The 10583-nt window shown below is 33.1% G+C and overlaps 1 protein-coding gene across 1 annotated transcript; it reads right to left on the bottom strand.

The window, feature by feature from the left end:
* Positions 1 to 7608: 7608 nt before the first annotated feature.
* On the bottom strand, positions 7609 to 10031 carry LOC110622465 (protein TIFY 9). The gene is made up of 6 exons (XM_021766967.2): positions 9781 to 10031; positions 9468 to 9657; positions 9291 to 9378; positions 9073 to 9163; positions 8903 to 8960; positions 7609 to 8051 (listed from the first exon to the last, which is right to left on the bottom strand). The coding sequence occupies exons 1-6, from the start codon at positions 9881 to 9883 to the stop codon at positions 7976 to 7978; spliced, it is 606 nt and encodes a 201-aa protein (XP_021622659.1). The 5' UTR covers positions 9884 to 10031; the 3' UTR covers positions 7609 to 7975.
* Positions 10032 to 10583: the final 552 nt, after the last annotated feature.

Raw genomic sequence — 10583 nt, 5'->3', positions numbered from 1 at the left:
CGAAAAAGAAAAAGAAAAATAAAAAATATTAAAGGGTCATCCAGCTAACAACTTTAAGGGCACGTTCCAAGGATAAAATGACCATAAAGGCTCATTCTTTTCAGAATATATCATAAAAGGTCCTTTTTAGCCCTAACTGGGGATTATCAGGGGTTTTTAGGACACCTAACCCACAACAACAATAATTGTGTAGGAAAATCAGACAGCTAAAAACCGATTCTGCTCTTTCTATTCATTGTTTTTTTCCCCAATTTTTGGTCCCCTCCCTTCAGCTTGAAAGATTCCATATTTCCAATCGTCTCTTATACATGTTTTTTTCCAACAAATATCAGTAACTGGCAACTGAAGGGTAATTAACTAATTAATTAGTTACTAATTGTATAAAAACAAAGAATTCGAAAAAAAAAAACAAAAAACTAAGTTTGCATTGCATGATGATGGTGGTTTTTCCCCGGAAGCCGAGAAATGGAAAGGGGCATAGGGACGTGGGCAATGTAGGACATTCCTCGCATGAGCATGTGCCTCCCACCCTATCTGCAACAACTGTAACGCTTTCATTTGTCAATAAAAATTTCTCTTTCTCATTTGGTGACACCCATGCCCTGTTTCTTCTGTTTGCGTAACTATATTATAGACTTAATACTAATTAATTTAAAGCACTTTCAAAGCTTTGTTTTTTATTAAAAATAATTATAATAATAATAAAATTGGACAATGGTGGCTGCTCTGCTTCCCTTCCTGAAAAGCTGATAATTCTCTTTCCAGCCCATCAAACATGGTTTCTCTCTCTCTCTCTCTCTCTCTCTCTCTCTCAAGCAAGAAAGAAAGAAGGAAAGAAAAGAGAAAGAAAACACTTTTCTTTTGCGTTTCGAAAGAAGCAACGGAGCTTTTCATTTTCAAAGATGAGTCAATCAACGAATTCCGTAACTGAAAACTCTGGAACTGAGAAGGGACTACATTTACACATGACATGCTTGCGTGCTTATAATTTTTTTTTTTTTTTTTTTATAGTGTAAGAGCTTCATCCATTTATGAGTTGACACAATGCTGCTTTTTCTTTTTTCCTTTTTTTTCTTTGCGATACTGAAAATTTCCATTTCAAGAGCAGGTGGATGACGTTGTTACAAAGGCTATTGAGCAGTAGGCTACCACATAGGAATTAGGATATATATCATTACAAAACCAACTGAACCAAATTCAACACAATATCAGACCCATCAACCTTGTCGGAATTCTGAAACTTCTACACGAGTACTTCATAATTGAACTGAACTAGAAAACACAACCAGCAAACCTACTTCATCACTTAGTGCAGTTTTTGCTATATTTTTTTTTAAGCATAATTCCCTTTTTTTAAGTAATGGAATCTGTCATAAAAATTAAATAGAATCCATTTATTTATAAGTTGAGAGAAGTCCCTCCTCCACATACACAGGTTAGTTTACCTTTTTTGTTTAAAAGAAAAAAAATCCGCGAGCTTATTATGTGTAGATGCCACAGAAGTACTTTTTAGCTGTATATTCCCCTTTCTCTCTAATTCTGTGAGGGAACCTTCTTAATAAGATGAGCTGAGGCTTGCAGCTGATAATTAGGCCAATGGAGTCAAATCGCAATGAACTCTAAATCAAGACTGATTTATTTCCAAAATAAGTCTATCCGTTGCTTGTTTTTGGTCAAAATTTGGTATAAGAAATATAATTTCATCGAATTGCAAAATCAATAAATGATCCATTTAACCTTGTACTTATGCACATCATTGATATAATAGAAGTAACATACATGTGTGTGCAGTTGAAGAATGGCTGATTATAAAGTGGAAAAAGAATAATTATATATTAAGAAAGGACCAAAGTTCAAGCTAAGAATGATAGGTTTTAATTTGGATGGGAATTTAACCTAAAAAACTGAGAAATGTCGTACTGGTGGCCTTGTAAAGGGGATGAGGGCGTGACAGTGCATGGGCATGGCCTGCCCTAAGCTTGGAATAAAAGCATGAAAGCCAAAGCCCTATTGATAGGGATATCTTTCTACCTAAAATTCATCTTCAGGATTCTACAATGTGGACACTCCTCATCTCTTTCTTTTTCCTTTTTCTTTCTTCTACATTCTATTTAGAATTTTCTATTTCAGTATATCAACCTTTCTTTCATAACAATAATTTATATTCTCCACTATTTGCAAGGTATTGACTGCAAAGAATATTTTACAAAGATCTCTCCCCTTTTAACATTGATAAAAATAGATTCAAGAATCGTAGCCAATTGTAGACATGCCATTGGAGACTAATATGTAAAAGCTGTAGGACATTAATGGGGATGAAAATACAGTAAGAAAGTTAAGATGTCTACTCTACATGAGCAAAAAGGAGCAAGGAAAAAGAGAGTTCAAGCTCTATAATGAGTCCGGGGGCCCAGAGGATGTACCACTTGGTAAAATAAATAAATAAATAAAAATATCCCAACGCTAAGTGATCTCCTATTAAGCTATAGATAGAATATATTTCTTTTTCTCTTCTGGGTTTGAAAAGGAAAAAAGAAAATGGAAAGAAAACATGGATTGGTGTATACGTAATAATAATGCATGAGATATCATAGGAGAGATCCACTCAAGAGATGATTTCATGCACCAGAGTGCAGGAAAAAAAATTAATTTCAGCCACCGTACTAAGCACAGGGACCAATCCAGTCCAAGACCCCCCCCCCCCCCCCTTTTATTTTTATTTATTTATTATTAAATTTTCAGGGAAAAAACAACAATGTATGTTGATGTTCCCATTACAGAAAGTGGGGGTACTTTCGTTTCCACTAAAACAGAGAGAGGCCAATTCGAGATAATAATAATAATAAAGGAATTTTGCTTTAATCTCGTCATAATAGCATCATCAATACCATCATCATCACTTCTCTACAGAAACCCATCAGCTTTAATTACTAGTGTTTTGTGTGTGGAATAGAATACTATAGAGAGGGAATATGTAATTGCATGTGTGGAATAATGAGTGGGCATGTCAGTCCATGCATGTGAATATATGGGAAAATTCAATTTAATAAAAAAGTTTAAATTTGTTGAAACCGAGAGGTGCATGACGTAAAGGAGGAGTTTTGTCAGGTTATTGAGCACACAACACAAAATTAAAAAGAAAAGAAATGCTCTGACTTATCTTCGAGCTTTGAGTGCATGTGCGTCTTGGTTTGAGAGGCCGCCTGCTGCTCTTCTCCTAGCTTAACCTCCATTTATATTCATACTCGTGTTTTGTTGAGCTTTATAATTTAGGTGATTGGGTTGATTGATAAATAAAATATATATCATAGAATGAATAATAGTAACTATATGATTCTCCCTCGCAATTAATTGGTCCCACGTCATAAGGCAGGTGTTCAAAATTGAAAATTTTGCACACCCCACCTCCCTAGCTAGCTATTAAAGCACAATAATTATAGGGTTTTGTTACTTTTGTGATGGCAAGTGGTTAAGGGACAAAAAGATACACAAGAAGGAAGCTGGGTTATAAGGACACAGCGGATTGCTTGCAGGAAAGCTGCATTTATGCAAAAAGTTGTAAGCTATCCCAAAAGGATGCTATGGAGCTGACAAATTGCTAAATTACATTGATGATTTAGGTGGTGCTGTATCCCATTTCCATGCACTCTCATTTCTATTTTCAATCATCATGTAGCTTGGAAAAAAGAAATCTCTCTCTGTCCTCTAGTTCTAATTGCATCTGATCCATGCATTGCTTTATTTCCTTAAACCCAGTTGATGCGAATTCAGAGTCATTGCTAATAGAGGGGATTTAGGGTAAATTTGGCATGGCATGTAAATGGGGATGAGGTAGGAGTAATGATTCCAAAGTGAAAAAAAGGGACAACTTTCTATTTGTGAACTTCTTTTTGGATTACCCACTTTGCATTGCATTGCATGTCATGTCGCCTTTGAATGCAAGCAAAGCTATGCCGTTTCAATCTCACATTTATAAGAATATTCTCCTCTTTTTACATCATTAATCCTCACTTCTTTTTTTTTTTTTTTCCTTTTATGCCTTTCCTTCACTAACAATTCGAAATCATCATCTTTTTCTGTCAGATTTCAAATCTTAATTTTTTTAACTAATTTTAAAAATGAATATATATATATAGGGTTTGTAACCCTAAAGAAATTAAAAATAAAGGTTCGAATAGGTCTGCTCAAATTTCATAAGGGAAGGGAAGGGAGGGTCTCATCTTTGCTTCATAATAAGCACGCACGCAAGCACACACGCTAGCTTTCTTGAATCCTACAAAATAAGCACACACGCTTAGGAATTCACAAATTCCAAATTAAGATGTAATTATTAATTTTGACGCTTTCACTTTTTATATTTAACCTAAAATTAATAGTTTCACTTCCCATGTCCCAAAGTAACAGTATTAATATTTTTATATGAATTAACAAAATGTAATTAATAAAAATGAGCCAAATTAATATTTAAAAAAATGAAAAATACATAGATGTGTTTCTTGGGCGGGTGGTATTGAGATTTGAGATAGGTTTCTTTTCCGTAATGTCATTATTGATTACCGAAAAGAAAGCCTATACTGCAATTACTCTTATTTTGACTTTGATTTCAACTTTTCTCTCCCACTCTGCTTTTCATCTCTTCTCTTCTCTTCTTCAAAACCTTAACTGGGTTTTATTTAATTTTTAATCTTAATAATGTTAAGAAAACTATACTAAATATCAAAATCAAAGAGCGAGATTTGAGCTTGATCTTGATCTTGATCTTGATCTTGCAAGGCAACCAAAACTAAAAAAAGCTAAATCTTTTTCCTTTCCTTTCCTCCTACTCATCAAATATATATTAATTAATTGAAAATATTATATTAAATTAAAATAAATAAGGAGTTGGACAACATCATCATTACATTACTGATTTGAGTGATACATTTTTGTTTTAGCAGTGAACAAAAAGCAAAAGCCCTATTTATAATCATTACCCACCACTCCAACAATTTTTCTATTTTAATTTCCATCTATAAAACTATATAATCCCCATCACATATAAATGTTATTTTGCATTTATTAAAAAATATAATAATATTAAATAGAACTACAAAAAGTAACTATAATTTTACAAATATAAAAATGAGATAAAATTGATGCAGTATATTTTTAAAAATAATTCTATTAAATGTTTTTTAAATTTTTATGAAATGACGATTTAGATTACAATAAAAAAAAAATTAAAAAAAAAATAAACAATTACTGGTAGAACTAATTTTTATTTTTATTCTAACACTTTTGATTTATATTCAACTATTATAATCTTAATTATGCTTTAAGTATATATTTAAACAAAGTAAAAATATAAGCATGGCCCAAAATCCTATGCTATGCGCATGATGAACGGGATCATAAATCCTGATGGAGGGTTCACCATAACTCATTGCACCCTCGAGTTTCCTTCAGTTTTCTTTTCTGCAAAAAATAAAATAAAATAAATTATTTTGCATGGACGTGAGTGGACCAGTTCCGCTTGTGGGCCACAGCCGCCTGACTGCGCGTGCGAAGCCGGACTTGTCTTGTGGGCCCCACTATTCCTATAATAATCAACACTTCGTTTATTTTTCCAATTCTTTTTCTATCACTACCATCATTATTCTTCCCCTTTCTAATCCCTCTCCCATTAATTATGTCATCAATTTTTATTAATTATATTTATTTTATCTTATTTTTTAATTAAACGTGTATTTAATATAAACTTAATATTACATATATAAGAATAATTTTCAAATTAAATATTTAAAGAATTTAACTTATGTGATTTTTTTAGTATTGTTAATATAATTTTATTTATAGACAGATTTCTGACAATTAAAAGGTAAAAACTGAATTTTAATTAAAATAGCGATAAACTATGGGTTATTTACAATGTATATTTTTTTGTATTTAATAGTAATAATTTTTTTATTATTTTTTTGTATTTAATAGTAATAAAGTTTAAATGAATGATAGTAAAATAATTTGTAAAATTATGAACTCTCATATTCGAATCTCAATTGAATGGTAAATAAAAAAAAAAAGGAAATCTTTGTGGGAATTTATACATTGTAAATTAGGGTTTGTATTAGGAAGGGAGGGATGGGTTTGTCATGGTTGAGTCACGTCGACGTCTGATTTTTTATATAAAAAAAAAAAACAATAAAAAAGGGGAACGTGAATCTTGAAAAAGGAAAATGTGTCCACTCTTAATGAAATAATAATAATAATAATAATAATAATAATAATATAAAGAGTAACTTTAGACAGAGTCCTGTAATATGCACATAAAAATTGGGCACCTGTACTACAAAACACATGGATTCTTTGATGCGATGGCATCATCTCTGTATGTTCCGACAAAGAAAAAAAAAAAAGCAACCGTATGAATTCCACTGCTTTATTCTCTAAACATTCATCAAAACAAATTTAAATGCACCATATTAATGATGTAAGCCACACCCTTAAAATTTTTTGTTTTTTAAAAAAAATAGATTAGATTTATTATATAAAAATTGGCCAATAATATAGACCGACCAAAAGTTTTTTTTTTTAAATCATATTACACGTCATTTATTTCTTTATTTTTAGGGACTGCAACAACCTAATATTGCTTATATAATGGCCACCCTTAGCCAGGCTAAGGAATTTCTTTTGAGGGAATTGAAGCATGTCAATTCCACAACCTTGATGGTATGGATTCATCCATGTTCTAGCCAAGTGGGCTAGTTTCGTAAACCCATTGCCCAAGCCTAATCTATATTTCAAACATTAAGGCTTCAGGCCATCTAAAGGCTTGGGCCTATTTATGGCGATTTTTTTTCGATTCATAGAATTTATTTTTTTATTATTAATGTCAATCCATCTATTTTAGAAATTATAATTAATTAATATTTATTTGGAAATTATTTATTAGACTATATATATATATATATCTCTATTATCTAATGTGAGATCAATTTTTTAGAGCATCTCCTTCTCTTCCTGCCATTCGCCTTGTGCTATTTCTCCTTCATCCTCTTTTAGTTCATTCTTCATCTCATAAAATAACTGACAAATAATTTTCAACAGCAATCGTGGACTACGACAACCCATTTGAACATGAGATGATTTTCCACGGCGTTTATATTATTATTCCATCAAACTCATTTTCCACCTCTTCAAATTGGATCACGAATTTAAGTTATCATCATAATTTTCAAAACCATTTCAATAATAAAACATTTAAATTCATTAATAGAATGTTATAGAAGTGGATACTTTAAAATATTGTGACCATGATCTGGAAGAAAAACCTACTTCAGACTATTGTTAAAACCTATGAGCACGATGGGCCGACCATGAAATTGGGCCTCAATTTACTAAGCACTACGGAAAGATTTTGCACCACGTAGCCGTGTTCCTTTATAATAAAAATGGTTTTCCCTTATGCTGCGTGCATAATCGTCCTAGTCCAATGACTGCAGCGCTCTAATGGACTCGCCAGGCAAATAGTCCGAAATTGTTTTAATAGCATTAGTAAAATAACTGTTCCAAGTTAGCCATCTTTTGAGTAGTAAAATAAAGATGCAGACATGTTGAAACCACCAAAAGTAAGAATTTAACAGTTAACACTGCTTTTAGGGATTTAAAGAAATACATAATGGTTTAGAAAAATAAGTTCGCGACATAAACGCTGCAGATAAAATAATGGCATCAATTAAAGACATGATGACCATAGGAAACTGCAGCGAAACAGAGTAACGAATACTTGAGCCTAATTGCCAAAATACCCATTACAAAAAACGTGACACTCAACCACTTAAAAAATGGACCCTACGGAGCAATGCCATTATCTAAATTTTAACTTTTTTTTGTTTAGCTATCCATCAAAAGCGGAAAGCATAATAGAAAGCAACCCAATCCTGCGCCATACAAGGAGGAAACAGTATTCTAAGGTCCCTATCCTGAAACAGCTCCTTCACGGTCTTCCCACTTCTGCTTTGTTCAATAAACGACAAATAGATGAGGATGCATGAGGGAATGCCAAAGTCAACCTGCAAAGATAAATCAAAACCTGCGTGTTAATGGTTATTTATCATATTTAGGAACGCTTATATCAAGAGGCAAACTCACGATACACATTAATTGAAACATGAAAAATGTCATTTTATATTGGCATAATATCAACGGTGTTGCCTAATTTATTATTCAGGGATTGATGTTTGACAAGGTGATTCAGTCAACATTGGGGTGCTTCCCAAACCACTTTCGGTGCTTTTTCTTTACCGTTTCTGCTTCATCGAGGAGATGTTCTAATGGAAATGAATCCCCACCCCCCACCCCCACTCTCTCCCACCAACCTCCAGAAGAGAATAACAATGACCAAACCAGACACGGACACGTACTTTGATACATTCAAACAAGTTTTGTTTGCGCTTTAAATCAACACTGATAGAGGGAAATCATTTTTTTTTTGGAATAATTTTATCATATTTAAAAAGACGTATTTTGGCATTTCTAAATATAGTAATCAGTGACTAATGCATGACATAATTTCTACATTTGTTGGGTAACCGAATTCTTATGAATTTCTTTTGATCTAATTTTTCTTCGTATATGATTTATCGTAAATTCAATTTGGTGAAATCGGGCATGGATAATTATTTTTCCTACAAAATCAATGGTTAACTAAAAAAGCCAATTCAATCACACCTTCCTCTTAGAAAAACTAAACCAAGACCTGGTCTTCTAGTGCAGAGTTTGCATATATATGTGTGTGTGAAAAAGAAAAAAAACAAAAGAAAAGAAAAGAAAGAAAAGCAAAACTAGAGAGACTTTTTCTAATATTCGGATCTAGAACCTCATTTTCGTGAACCAAAATTCAAACAGAAAGACACGGTTTTACCTCTCCTTGCGTTTCTCTAGAAACCTCTGCAAAGATTTTCTCCTGGCAATTGGCAGATCTGCTCATGATGATAAACACAAATCCATATTCCATTACAAATATAAATAAATAAATAAACAACCAAAACAATTACGGGAAAAAAAAGGTGGCGCTCGGCCATAGCCACTCACCTCCATCAAGAGTATGCAGCAGCTGTTTTTCATTGGTTGATTCAACAGACTTGGAGAGTCCATTTTCGGCAAGCTTCAAAATGGTTTCCGCCTGTAAAATTGATTCGAGTAGAATATCTCAGAAACAACTCCCAATGTATTTTTTTCCTTAACAAATAAAAAATGCATATAATCACTGGAGACTTTTGAATACTCATTATCTTTTTATCTTCACCAACCTTATCTCGAGGAACATCGAAAACCGCAACGGTTCCGTTGTAGAAGATCGTCAAAGGAGCCGTTTCCGGAGTACTCTCGAAGGCAGGCCTAAACATTAACTTTTCTTGGTCACATTTAATAGGATGAACTAACGTTAAGATAATAAATCCAAAGAAAAATAGAAGGCGTTTAAGCACCTTTGAAGAGGAGAATAGACAGGTAAAGGGCGAAATGGAGTGAGTTCTTGTTTAGGGGTAGAAGGCACCGAACACAACTTTATTGAATCCAACTGATAGCCATTTTCAGGAGTCCGCTGATTGGCAGAACCAGAGGCAATCACAGACTTGAGAAGCTCAGGATTGATTTTTGAAATGGCGCTCTGAATATCTGCGATAAAACAAGAAGAAAAAAAAGTAGAAAAGAAAAATGGTAAGGAAAGAACAAAAACAAACATGAAACGCAAAGAAGAAGATGAAGAAGAAGAAAGAAGAAGAAAGACGAAAAACAGACCTCGAAAGCTCCTTTGGCGAGGAAGGATTTTAGGGAAACGAGAGTTAGCAGAGATCTGTTTCTCCATGCCAAAGAAATCGAGCTCGACAGTTGCTCTGGACATCTTAATTTTTTATTACTGATGAAATCGATAATGTTGTGATTTGTGAAGGTAGAGAACTTAAATGCAAAGGCGGGAGTCGGGAGTAGAAGAGAAAGTGAAGCCACCTTTAAAAAGGGGGGGGGGGGCTGTGGACCTGTACATCAAATTGCACGAGTTACATGGGATTGACAAAAATAAATAAATAAAGGGGGCACCGCTCGGCGGGTGGCTCACGCCTTCAACGAGCCAGCAAGAATAAGGGTTATACTTGTTCTAGTAGCTCGTACCCTCGGATTTTAATCAAAAGTCAGATTGATTTAAATTGAAGCTAAGTCAAATTTGTAGTAGCTTGGTTAAAGTAAGTTTTTTAAAATAAATTAAAACTGAATTTGAGCAAACTAATTTTTTAATTAAGAACAATAAAGTAAAAAAGGAAAATTAAATTGGAACAAAATTGAAAACCTTGTAATAAATTTATTTGTAAAATATGTAGATTCATAATTAGTAAAATTCATAAAAATGAAATTAATATATATTGAAAATTATAATTATTTTGTTTCCGGAAAAAAAGGGTAAATATTTAGGAGGAGAGGACCCCGTGAAATGACTAAATCTGTGGGTTGTTCGGAAAAATTATATTTATTGTTTGGGTACAGTTTGGTGGTAACGCAATTGTCGTGCGATGGGAGGAAAACTCGAAATTCTCTCCCAGGGGTGTATT

The sequence above is a fragment of the Manihot esculenta genome, chromosome 9 (genome assembly GCF_001659605.2).
Source record: "Manihot esculenta cultivar AM560-2 chromosome 9, M.esculenta_v8, whole genome shotgun sequence".
Lineage (NCBI taxonomy): Eukaryota > Viridiplantae > Streptophyta > Magnoliopsida > Malpighiales > Euphorbiaceae > Manihot > Manihot esculenta.
This window is presented reverse-complemented; position numbering and strand designations above follow the sequence as displayed.

Excerpts from the sequence above, each read along its gene's own strand:
- LOC110622465 (XM_021766967.2), bottom strand. The coding sequence starts at position 9,883 with ATGTCCAGAGCAACTGTCGAGCTCGATTTCTTTGGCATGGAGAAACAG. Across the intron at positions 9,658-9,780 it reads TCGCCAAAGGAGCTTTCGAG|ATATTCAGAGCGCCATTTCA; the intron begins GTCTGTTTTTCG and ends GTTTTATCGCAG. Across the intron at positions 9,164-9,290 it reads TCGATGTTCCTCGAGATAAG|GCGGAAACCATTTTGAAGCT; the intron begins GTTGGTGAAGAT and ends TCAATTTTACAG.